At 36.9% G+C, this 13,113-nt stretch overlaps 1 protein-coding gene across 2 annotated transcripts; it reads right to left on the minus strand.

Annotated features, from left to right (window-relative positions):
* Positions 1-408: 408 nt before the first annotated feature.
* Positions 409-12,592, minus strand: cfap96 (cilia and flagella associated protein 96). Of its 2 annotated transcripts, XM_069718919.1 has the most exons (8): positions 12,421-12,592; positions 11,828-11,936; positions 9,457-9,676; positions 9,013-9,150; positions 8,122-8,197; positions 3,615-3,800; positions 3,321-3,484; positions 409-1,385 (listed from the first exon to the last, which is right to left on the minus strand). In XM_069718919.1, exons 2-8 carry the CDS (start codon positions 11,925-11,927, stop codon positions 1,346-1,348), a joined length of 924 nt encoding a protein of 307 aa, XP_069575020.1. In that variant the 5' UTR covers positions 11,928-11,936; positions 12,421-12,592; the 3' UTR covers positions 409-1,345. The 2 variants fall into 2 exon arrangements, with proteins under 2 accessions (XP_069575020.1, XP_069575021.1); XM_069718920.1 differs by lacking the exon at positions 12,421-12,592 and having other exon boundaries at positions 11,828-12,041.
* Between the last annotated feature and the right edge of the window lie 521 nt (positions 12,593-13,113).

Raw genomic sequence — 13,113 nt, forward strand, 5'->3', positions numbered from 1 at the left:
TTAGTAAATTGCACACACGTAAAGCTCCCAATGCAATTAATTTGTGTATAACACTGATGAAGCGCAATGTGCTCCAAACATCACTGATGTTGTGGTGCTAATAAATAAACTGCATCGGGAGCTCTGAACATGTCTAAATTACTTTCAAATCATTATTTAAATGACCTAAACTGCCATGCTTAAATTGCTCTAGCCTTGTAGTGTCACACTCCGTGGCCTAAACCAGATGAGAAGATGAAATGTTTTTTTGAATTTAAAATTGAAACCAAAATCAAACAGCAAATCCTTCCCGACACCCCCTCTTGTGCTGTTCTGCCCATCTCGGCACCGCTAGGTTCAAGTTGATCCATGAAAATTGCAACTCAGTGCAGGGTTTGAAAAATGACACTTGTGCTTTTTAAAAAAAAATTATTTTGCTTTCAAGAATAAAGTGGAAATGTTGAGAAAAAACTTTTGAGAATAAATCAAACTTCTTGCTTCATGTATATGATTCCACAAGCTGATGTTGACGAACTCATGCAATTGTACTTCAGAATCTGTTTAAGTAACAAGGGAATTATGTCTCCTTTACCACATCAACACAGTTTGGTAATAATTATTAAGACTTTGAAGAGATTGTGCCGAAAATGTTGTCTGTTTAGAAGGAGAAACCATACAAACTTGGAGGAAATTGGCACATTTGTGCAGACCAAAATAGCTGGAAATGGACAGATGCAAGGGTATCAATGGCTACAGTTATGCACAATACAAAGAGGATATGTTGTATCACAAGACACAATGGGACAATTGGTCAAGTTGTTTTATCCTGAAGGTGTGGAGCTGAGGCGAGCGTGGCCACATGCTTCTTTTACTTTTCAACATTTTCTTCTCAAAATATAATATCAACTTCATTCTCAAAATGTTGACTTTATTGTCAATATTTTAATTATACTTTTTTTTTCAACATTTCCACTTTATTGTCAAAATGCCAAGTAAAACAAAATCTTCCTTCTCTATTTTTTTTTTTGTCTAAATGTGGCCCTAATAATTCATTGTATTTTTCCTTTTAACAAAGCCTCATTAAAAAACATCAGAATGGAAAAAGTAATCATTTCCCCCTTTCTTTAAGCCTATTACTTTCAGTGCCACTCCAACGACATTACAAATATACCCAATGAGCACAAAATGAAACATGGTTAACATAAGAAGCAACAGTTCACATATTAAGCCACGTGGTATTGCTAAAAGCTGCATCGTTGTCATGTTGGAATATACATATTTTAAAAGCATTATAACTGCAGTCCATAGCAGGTAAAAAAAAAAAGTCAGTCACTGTTGGTGTGGTGCAGGTAATGTAGTCAAAGGTTTACAGCTGGGGTTGATGGATACTTGAAGAGTGCACACTCCTGAAATAACAAGAAACAAGAGAATTTGATGATGAAACAAAAAGGAAATGTAACTTTATTGCACAGATTTTGTCCTTTTTTTCAAATGTTGAAACAGAGTTCAAAGAGCTATACCTTATTTATATGGATAAGGTTCAGCTGGAATGCATAATAATATTACAATCTAAATACCAAAACTTCAAAATTAAGAAAAATACAATGGAATCATAGATTAGGTGAATTTAATTTCCCAAATCTAAGTTATAGTGCCCTTTCTTGTTTTCAGAGACTGTTAAACTGACATGCTGTATATTTCTATATAAACAAGAGATCAGACTGCATGTAATATGTGAAAGATCACACTTGGAGTGATGAATCCAAAGAATAAGGATCAACAAGTGTGCAGTTTCCCCTCAGCTCTACAGAACATTTTAAATGCTTTTAGGTCATTGTTTTGGTCTTTCCTGGCAGCAACTTTACAAAATAAATATTGGTTCACTTTTAGCCAATCCAGGGTCATATAAGGTGCAATCAAAAAATTCTTACACGCTTACTGTTGCGCATGAACTAAACATAGTGAGTACAGATGGAGCAAGGGGAAGCATCTCCACTCAAGGTTTAGGCCCTTGGTGAAATTGCAAATGCGCACGTTCCAGTGATCCCGAAATAACAAATGCAATTAAAAAAATAACAATAACTCTACTGAGTAAGTATTTACTTAGTAGAGCTATTGCTTTCCTGTGTAATTCATTCTTTTTTTTTTTGCATAAACTCTTCAGCTCTCTGGTATTCCTGCAAACTATTTGTCCTAGTGGCAGTTGTAATTCTGTTTATTTCTATGGCTAGAAATTGTAAGAGTTTCCAATGAACAAGGCAATTTCTACTTTTTTACTGAGCTGTAGGCTATGCATCCGTTTGGCTTATTGTCACAGTAACATGATGGGCCACAGCTGCTTACAGGTTTAGTTACGAGCAGCATTTTCTTTAAAAATTACAACAATTTTGCACATGAAGATGATGAAGCATTTATTTTTGTGCCACTAATTAATCAGATCACATAAAAGCAGAATCGTAGCATAAAAATTATAAGGCTTGCTCAGCTTATATTTTATGTGCAATTAGCGTCCCAAGAGAAGTTTGTACTGATGCGTCAGCTGCCTTAACCCTGCTCGTATAAACCCACAAGTATTTTTTGGGTCAAATTTCTAACTTGGGAAGCTAGACTATCTCACAAATGTGACGACTTCCAGAAAATGTTGCTCGAGTTGCAACGATTTACAAAAGGTGATGGATGCTCTGCAAGTTCTTAAGTTTTTTCCAGAATCAGAGCAAGTTAAGCATAATACTTTGTTATTGTTAATCAGCTACTAAGCTTTGAAAAGCACTCTCATTTGAATGTATAGCTTCATCTGCCCTATAAAAGTCCCAGGTTGCTGGTGACCTTAGATATGTAATAGTGTCAGAAAAACAACCTAAGTATTTGAGGGTTAACTTCTGTCATTAACAGACACTACCTATCCATCACCAAACAGCCCACAGAAACATTTAGAGACGTACTGCTGTACATCATGGAGCATCTACAAACAGACATTTTTTTTAGGTGTCGGTACGAACCAAAACTGAGCTAAGAGTGAATATTGGCCTAAGTACATCAAATGCTCACAAATATTACTCATTATAAATTCAAATGTTGCTCTACGCCTGATGGATATGTAAATAAACAACTGTTTGCTACAAGCCCCCAAAAGATCAATTAAAACATTTAGAAGGAAGCTTTAGCTGTGCCCTTGTCCTCGACTATTTCAAATTCTCAACTTCCAACATATTTACCACCTTCTTTGAATTGGAGACTGCTTGTAAAAAAAAAAGGAGAAGAAGTCATGATGACTTCCAGTGCATGGTTTGTGTAAAAGTCCATATGAAAATGGAGATACATAACAGGGAGAGGGCTCAAACCTGTTAACATTGAGCGCGATGATACTCTTGACAGGTGTGCTCTTAGGACCAGCGGCGGGATGGAAAACTTGCTCTTGATTGGCCTGTTTGGACCGACGGATGACATACGGATCCGTAGAATGTGAGGGATAAGTGTCAAATGTGCCAGCTTTCATTCCTCCAATCTAAAACAAGAAAAATTCACATAAACACAAAAAAGAAACCAATAAATAAATACAACAAACAAAAAGAATCATACTAGACATCATATATTTCTTTTAATGCTGATGAAGCTGAGCATATCGGGAGAGTCACCCATTTGCTGGGAGACGATGGCTTGAAGGGAACTTGAGAGAATTTCTGTTCAGGTGGGAGGGGCTTCTGTGCTAGTTTGAGTGGTTTGTCACTGTAATATGGATTTCCTTGGAAATAATTTCTGGGGTGAAGGTTGAACTTGAAGGGGCCATCTCTTAGCTTGGAACGATTGATTGCTGCCTCCTTCTGTAACACAAACAAATACAAACACATTAAAAATTATACATTTAATGTTAAATTACATGTTAATTACGTTTTTTTTTAGTAAAAATAATTTAATTTAAAAGTAATTTGTTGTAGTGCCTGTTTTTACAAGCTTAATGAACACTAAAACCCCCAAAATTCAGTCTCACATTTAATTGGTCTTTTTTTGTTTTGTTTTAGCTATCCTCCATTCTGGTAAGATATTGTGCTAGTCAAGTTCTTTACTGTAATCTGGTTGTAAACAAATTCCCAGTTGAGTTTCACTTTATTTGACAAAACAATTATCTGTAAAATCATTTTTCAAAGAAAGTAACCAATTCAAACTACTATTCTCGTATTGGACTTTAAGATGCATTAAAGTAATTATTTTGGCCACTTGGGGTCAGCAGAACAACATGCACACACAAAATAAACCCCACATGTTTATGTAGTTATATTTCAATATTGACTGAGCTCTAATGTTTAAGTTTTTTTGGCCACTTGCTGTCAAGACTGCAGCTGTCTCACATATGTTGATATTCAAATGACGGTTCCCTCTAATGGCCAAAGTAATTAGGATGGGGGCAAAGAAATAGGTCGGGTGATATAGCAATAGGGCCCCAAAGTCGCTTTGCAAATCATGTAAACCCATACTGAATTGAAAATAGAACAAAGACCAAATCAAATATTGAATCTGCAAAATGATATTGTTCTATGAAAAATATCTGCTCATTGATGCCAGCAACACATTTCTAAAAAGTTGATACAGGGGCAGCAAAAGACTGGAAATGTTGAGTAGTGTTAAAAAAACACCTTGCGGAAAGTATCACAATAAATGATTTTAAGTGGTAACAGGTCAGTAATATGATTGGATATAAAAAGAGCATCACAGAGAAAGGCAGAGTCTCTCAGCAGTGAAGATGGGGATCAGTTCGCCACTCTATGAAAGACAGACAAATTGTGCAACAATCTAAGAATATTGCTCTTCAATGTAAAATTGCAAAACATTTGGGGATTTGATCATCTAGGGTACATAAAATCATTAAAATATTCTAAGAATCCTGGAGGAATATTCATATGCAAGGGACAAGGCTGAAAATCAGTATTGGACATGATCTTCAGGCCGTCAGGCAGGTGTTAAAAACAGACACACTTCGGTAGAACACTTCCCAAAACTATTTTCTGTTCACACATTTCATCGCTGCATATACAAATGAAGGTTAACACTCTATAACGCAAAGAAGAAACATTGTCCTATGGTGTAACAAATCCAAATGTGAAATTCTTTTTGGAGCTCATGGACACTGCATCCTCCGGGCTAAAGAGGAGAGGGACCATCCAGTTTGTTTTCAGCACAGAACTAAAAAGCCAGCATCCGTGATAGTATGATAGTGCATTAGTGCACACAGCATGGAAGCTTGCACACATGGGAAGGAACCATTATTCCTGAATAATATACGTTTCGGAGCAAGACATGCAAGACAGGTGTTTTTTTTTTCAGGGAAGGCTTTGCTTATTTCAGGAAAACAATGCTTAACTGTATTCTGCACATATTACAGCAGCATGACTCTGTAGCAAGAAGAATCCAAGTTCTAAACCGGCCTGCCTACAGTCCAAAATGGTCACCCATTGAAAACACTCGCGCATCATGAATCAATAAATAAGACAAAAGAGAACCTTAACTGTTGAGCAGCTGAAATCCTATATGAGGCAAGAATGAGACACATTTCCCTTCAGAAACTCCAGTAACTGGTCTCCTCAGTTCCCAAAAGTTTACAGTGTTGTTTAAAGAAGAAGTGATGCAAAACAGTGGTAAACATGCCCCTGTCCCATTTTTTTGTTAAATGTGTTGCTGACATCAAATTCAAAATGAGCATATATTTTCCAAAAAACAATAACATTTCTCAGTATTAACATTTGATATTATCTATGTTCTATTTTGCATTAAATACGTATTCATAAGCATATAAACCCACACGTTTTATGGGTGATAATTTGCAAATCATGATTTCTATATCATTACATGCTGTATTTATTTGCATTTTACACAGCAAGCCAACTGTTTTGGAAATTAGCACTTAGTATATCAATGTGTGTACTCGCACACACATACAAAAAAGTGTAAAAAAGTGTGAAAAAGTGTTTGCCCCCTCCTGATTTCTTATTTTTTTGCATGTCTGTCACACTTAAATGTTTCAGATCATCAAAAAAATTTAAATATTAGTCAAAGATAACACAAGTTAACACAAAATGCAGTTTTTAAATGAAAGTTTTTATTATTAAGGGAGAAAAAAAAATCCAAACCCACATGGCCCTGTGTGAAAAAGTGTTTGCCCCCTCCTGTTAAAACATAACTTAACTGTGGTTTATCACACCTGAGTTCAATTTCTCTAGCCACACCTGTTCTCAATCAAGAAATCACTTAAATAGGACCTGCCTGACAAAGTGAAGTAGACCAAAAGATCCTCAAAAGCTAGACATCATGCAGAGATCCAAAGAAATTCAGGAACAAATGAGAAAGAAAGTAATTGAGATCTATCAGTCTGGAAAAGGTTATAAAGCCATTTCTAAAGCTTTGGGACTCCAGAGAACCACAGTGAGAACCATTATCCACAAATGGAGAAAACATGGAACAGTGGTGAACCTCCCCAGGAGTGGCCGGCCGACCAAAATTACCCCAAAAGAACAGCGACGACTCATCCGAGAGGTCACAAAAGACCCCACGACAACATCCAAAGAACTGCAGGCCTCACTTGCCTCAGTTCAGGTCAGTGTTCATGACTCCACCATAAGAAAGAGACTGGGCAAAAATGGCTGCATGGCAGAGTTCCAAGACCAAAACCACCGCTGAGCAAAAAGAACATTAAGGCTCGTCTCATTTTTGCTAGAAAACATCTTGATGTCCCCAAGACTTTTGGGAAAATACTCTGTGGACTGACGAGACAAAAGTTTAACTTTTTGGAAGGTGTGTCCCATTACATCTGGTGTAAAAGTAACACGGCATTTCAGAAAAAGAACATCATAGCAACAGTAAAATGTGGTGGTGGTAGTGTGATGGTCTGGGGCTGTTTTGCTGCTTCAGGACCTGGAAGACTTGCTGTGATAAATGGAACCATGAATTCTACCGTCTACCAAAACATCCTGAAGGAGAATGTCCGGCCATCTGTTTGTGACCTCAAGCTGAAGCCAACTTGGGTTCTGCAGCAGGACAATGATCCAAAACACACCAGCAAGTCCACCTCTGAATGGATGAAGAAAAACAAAATGAAGACTTTGGAGTGGCCTAGTCAAAGTCCTGATCTGAATCCTATTGAGATGCTGTGGCATGACCTTAAAAAGGAGGTTGGTGCTGGAAAACCCTCCAATGTGGCTGAATTACAACAACTCTGTAAAGATGAGTCGGCCAACATTCCTCCACAGCTGGAAAAGACTCATTGCAAGTTATCACAAACGCTTGATTGCAGTTGTTGCTGCTAAGGGTGGCCCAACCAGTTATTAGGTTTACGGGGCAAACACTTTTTCACACAGGGCCATGTGGGTTTGGATGTTTTTTCTCCCTGAATAATAAAAATATTCATTTAAAAACTGCATTTTGTGTTTACTTGTGTTATCTTTGACTAATATTTAAATTTGTTTGATGATCTTATTCTTGGTTCATTTCTTATTTTTGTTTGCATGTTTGTCACACTTAAATGAGATGATAAATGTGACAAACATGCAAAAAAATAAGAAAGGGAGCAAACACTTTTTCACACCACTGTACATTTATCAATGTTGGAAGCATTAATTGACACTTTTCTGGTCAAATGATGCCTTGATAAAATAGATGATCTATTCTACAAAATTACCTTCTAAGTTAACTGTAACTGGTGTGTTGCAGCAGTACTTTAGCTTGATGTTTCTGTAGTAAAATATTTCAAATGCTCTGATATCTCACTCAGCAGTCAGATGATGATTATTAACATTATTTACATTCTTCACAATCACTAATCAACCTGATTTTACATGAGTGGTGTGGAAGCTGATGAATAAATGGCAACTAAAACATCTTTTCACCCACTAACTAAAGTAATATATAATCTAGATTTTTACTTCATTATAGTTTTAGCTTTTCCCTCCTAGCTTATGTGGGAATTGTTGAATTGTTGGGTTTCTCTGTATAATATTATAACGTCTTGCTGCAAGAACTTTAATGTGTTAAGTGCCATGAATTAACCTATGTTGTGATTTGGCGCTACATAAATAAAGTTGAATTGAATTGAATTGAATAGTTCAAAACTTTATGTAAAAAAAAGACCTAAGCTAAAATCAGCTTAAATGTTACCTTCAGTACTTCATTGGCTCTGTCATATGGGTCTGAGGCATACAGCTCCATTTTGGACAGGGTTACATTCGGGTAGCTGCATGAGAAAACACATCGGTTACTTAAGCTGCATTAATAAAACTTTTCAATTGAATGAATAAGCTACAGTACCTTCAAAATGAGCAAATACTACAACAAATCCTTCTCGTGATCACAATCATGCAGGTAAATTGGATTAATTATATAATGCACATGGTTACTGATCCTTGTTTTCACTGGGACCATGGCACCATGATGGATTTTGTTTTACATTTTAACACACATTTACCTTCCCTGAAAGTTTATTATTGATTTATGTTCACTGAGTAACTAGAAACTGTCCTAAATCATAGGTTGGCAATTCAACACATGGAATTATTTTGCTAACAATTTTTTTTTTTAATTCTCAGGGTGTTTTCACCCGGTCCTCTTTAAACTAAGCTATTTAAGAGGTGTTGCCATATTTGATTCATAACTGTTATTTTTTTTTATTTTTCTGTGTTGCAGCTGAACTGCACATACTGAAAGGTGTTCCAAATATTTTGTCAACCCAAAGCAGGAGAAAATATTAAGAACACCTCTCAATTTACGGAGAGGCAAAGCGAGCCTGGGTCACTTTGTGTTCACAATACACAGGATAAGTGAACCGTACCAGGGACTGGAAAGCACACCAAACTCTCCATCTGAGTTAGTTTTCGGGGCTGAAAGTGACCAAGTGGAAAAAACACCCTAAAATTGTATTAAAAAAAAAAAATTCCCCTCGGGGATTAATAAAGTATATACCTACCTACCTACCTACCTTAAGTCTTGAGGGGAAAAAAGTAGCAAATATGCTTGTTGAGCAATTTTGAACCATTTTTGCTTGCCATAAACCTGTAACCACTGCCTTTCTTGGGGGGTGAAGTGACAATGTTGTGTCCATGTGAGCGATGAGTTTTCTGGGCAATTGACAGTGGGCTCATGGCTTCAATGGGTCCTGACAAAGTCCCGAAGTAACTCCCTGATCCAGAGCTGAAGACAGACAGAAGCAACCAAAAAGACAGATGTTTATATTTGTGCTTATCTATAGACACATCCTTTTGGTTTAAGAGCTTAGAGGATAGACAAAGTAAGTTTTTGTACTGAATCCCAAACTCAAAGCTTAAATTTCAAACATCTATTATTCCACTCATTAGACACAAAATTATGTTGGTTTTTTTTGGCCAGAACAAACTATTCCTTTTTAAAAAAAATTGTAAATGAGAATAATGATAATAGAGTTTTGGTTCCTAAATACTTTCACATTCCTAATCATTTTATTTGGTTGTATTGTCTTACGGCTTCTTGATCCCATTACAGGGCAGGAAGGCCTTGCCCAGGTTCCTCTTGTCCTGCTGGATGCGGTTCTGTCTGGCAAGTTTTAACGGATCACTCAGTGCCTCTCGTTCAAAAACTCGTTCGAAGGACTTGTTGAAAAAGCCGCTCTGCAGAGCACATCGTTGTTTAGCGACACCCATCTGCATCTGGCGGCTACGATACGCAGACTCGTTGAATGGACCTGGATTTAAAATGTAGACAAAATGTACATGCAACCTGCTTATATTTTTGACATTGATGTCTGGAGAGGGATGCATGTGTTTCACTGATCATTAATAAGTCCAATAAAACATTTTTGTAAAAGTATTTTTCCCACATCCAACACATTGATTACGAGAACCAACTCTTAACTTAACCAGACCTTGACATGTGCCATTATTACAAGATTGTCAATTTTATTCACTTCATCTGAGTGGTCATAACATTTTGGCTCATTATTTTATGTTATTGGTCAGAGCATTAGAGCACAGCCCATCCACCTCAAAGTTAGTTTCTACTGCATCTGTACTTTAAATCTATATGACAAATAAACTTGAACTTATATGCACATACATACATTTTCTATGAATAAAATAATTGTGTTTAGTTTCGTGTTTGTAATTTTGCTTTCCAGTAATTTAACCCATAACCTTTAAATGTTCCCTCTTCTTAAAATGGGACTCCATAGTAATGGCCACTATTCAAATGTAAGTACATTTTTTGTTTTGTCGAGAGCTTATATCCCATTTTCAATTAAAGATAAACGACATACAAGGTATCATACAAGGCTGGATCAGAAAGTTCAGAGCCTTCTCCTGTTACATGTGAAAGGTGCACAGTGCCATGATGTGCACAGAGCAGGAAGAAGCTATAATTCTCCAAAGTAAGTGTTTAAAATTTTGTAGCTTGATCAACATCTGTGTGTGCCCATCATCATGCCACTGTTCAGGTTGTTTGCAATGAATGTTCTCCCTCACACGTCAGGGAAAACTGCAGTTTCCATAGAAATGTTAACGCACATAAAGGGCTGTATTGCTGAGGCGCACATACATCCATGACGCACAGGAGGTGAGGCGCATGGACCCAGATCAATATATAGATGTGTTATATATATATATATAGTTACATATATCTACTTTGTCATCAACATAACATTCAAACCAGCAATGTAATTAATGCTGCTAAGCCATAACTATTACATAAGCAACTTTCAATTGAAAATTATATAAGCAAATCTAATTTAAAATCTTATTCTGCTCAATATTTTTTAATTAGCCACTCATCCCCAACCCCACTGCCCCCACCCACCCTACACCAGTTTGAGGGAAGACTGGTTTACCTTTCAATATTGAGTCCTATTCTAATTATCATAATCTATTGTACAAATCAAAGATAACATCCAATAGCCTTAAATAATTGCCAAGCAAAGTGTCAGTTTTTATTATCTTATAATATTGTGTGTATAGCTTTATGTTTTTTTTTTGTGTAAAAACATTGCAGTAAACATGACTGTGCTGTCAGACACACAGAGTGCAGCCAAAAGAAACACTCCAGTGGCCCTGTTGTCACTGCAGCAGCAATACATTGCCACTTGCTGCAGTTTCTTTTGTTTGGGACCCCCCTGCTGTGGCAACCAAAGAAATATGTGCTTTATATCCTCCACCTCATCTGCAAGGTCATATTCTATGTCAGAAGGAGATCCCTTTTCCAGGTTTTTGTCACTGTTGCTGCCACACTTCACCAAGGAACCACTGAGCTGCATGACTTATTTTATATGCATTAACAGTCATAAGGTACTTTCGTTGACCATTTATGGTTGAATGTAGGTGTGTTGAGGGTGCAATATGAGGCTGAACTATGTACACACATTTCCACATGGACAGTGATTTCTAAAGGGAACATTGTGTGCAGATGTGCACATGCACAGATTTCTAAATATATAAAAAAAAAATTAAAATACACCATTTTAGGCTTTTATGCTTTTATTATGTATCCTACACACTGTTTATACATGAGGCCCCTAATGTGCCTTTTTCGGTCTTGGACAGTGATGTTCTGCCCCTCTTTAAATGCAAATTTCCCTCAAAACACCTCGCCCAGCTTTTTTCTCTATTGTCGTAGTGTTTTTTGAAGCATTTCAGGGGTCAGTGTTGCTGATTTCCCAATTTTGACACAGAATTGGATGTGCAAACTCTGGTCATGTCAATGGATGAATCCTCCTGCTCCGTCCCCGTAAACAGTGCTGCAAAAAGTTCACATGTGGCAGGAGCATTCTCTGGCCTTCTTTATCACACCCTCGTAGGCTTTTATTGGGAAGTAATTTGGTAGATATGCAAGAAAAATAGATGCTTACGGCAGGTGGCTGGTGTGTACTTGTCTCCTATAGAGATGTAGCTCATCTCCTTAAAGACACCCAGACGCTCCATATCACTCTTCCCCTCACCCAATGGCATATTTACACACTGGACACACACACACACACACACACACACACACACACACACACACACACACACACACACACACACACACACACACACACACACACACACACACACACACACACACTTATTTAACACCTTTGAAAAGCACTATTGTAAAACTGTGTGTTTATTCTTAAGATAAGGTTTAATGTCATTTAAAGTAGATTAAGACGTGAGACTATGTTTACTTACTGTGATGTAACACACTGCTGTGTTTAAGTCCAATTTGCATTGGTTGAACCTTGAAAAATGTTCTTTAACCATAAAGGCAACAATGTAACACCCTTAAGTACAAAGCAGTTCTAGGCAATACCACCACTAACTTTGGCCTTATGATTTACCAGAGCTAAATAAAAATATAAACTAATAAACTGACCAGTCAGTGCATTTTCCTTTATACTAGTGTATAAAACATACATTACAAATACAAAGACTTTACACATAGATGTAGGTTTATACATACCTGTTGTTGAGGTGGAGCTGTTATCTATCTATCTGTCTGTCTGTCTGTCTGTCTACTCTGTATACAGTATTGGGTTCCTTTGTATACAGGTTGGTTGCCTTGGAGAAGGGAAACTGTGAAGCTGAAAAGATCGCATGTGGAAGTAAGGAATGCTGCCCACAAAATAAAAGCATGAACTTAATTTGACAAATTACAAATTGTGTCCTACAAAAACAGTGTACAAATACACTGATATTTATATGATACTACACTTTGCGAAAATTTAAATGATTATTTCCCAAAATTACCCAAATCCACCAGATGGGACTAATTTTAAGGCATAATAATACAGTTTTTGTAAGGCCATGCCCCTCACACCATGAGTTGGATTGACTTGAAATTTGACACACAGGTCAAGCTTAATGTGCTCTACAGAAAAGCCTTTTAAACCATAGAGCTCTGCCATGATACATTTTCCGCCATTTCGAATTTTCTGAAAAACACATTTTGATAATTCCTCCTAAACCGTAGGTCCCATTGCTATCACATTTTCTGGAGATCACCATTGAACAAAGCTGATTAAAAGTTTATAAAGCTTGTTGATATCTTATTTGGTTCATAAGATATTGACCAATTAAAGTCTTCCCTGAAGACTGTCTTTGCTGTATCTCTCCCCAAGGTGTTGTGCTGTTGCCTGGAAGTGGATACCTTTGA

Source organism: Brachyistius frenatus, unplaced genomic scaffold (assembly GCF_029030835.1).
Source record: "Brachyistius frenatus isolate BFR_SWC_R1_liver_20210118 unplaced genomic scaffold, ASM2903083v1 Contig_202, whole genome shotgun sequence".
Taxonomy (NCBI): Eukaryota; Metazoa; Chordata; class Actinopteri; family Embiotocidae; genus Brachyistius; species Brachyistius frenatus.

Excerpts from the sequence above, each read along its gene's own strand:
- cfap96 (XM_069718919.1), bottom strand. The coding sequence starts at position 11,927 with ATGCCATTGGGTGAGGGGAAGAGTGATATGGAGCGTCTGGGTGTCTTT. Across the intron at positions 9,151-9,456 it reads TGTAATGGGATCAAGAAGCC|CTCTGGATCAGGGAGTTACT; the intron begins GTAAGACAATAC and ends GTCTGTCTTCAG. Across the intron at positions 3,485-3,614 it reads CATCGTCTCCCAGCAAATGG|ATTGGAGGAATGAAAGCTGG; the intron begins GTGACTCTCCCG and ends TTCTTGTTTTAG.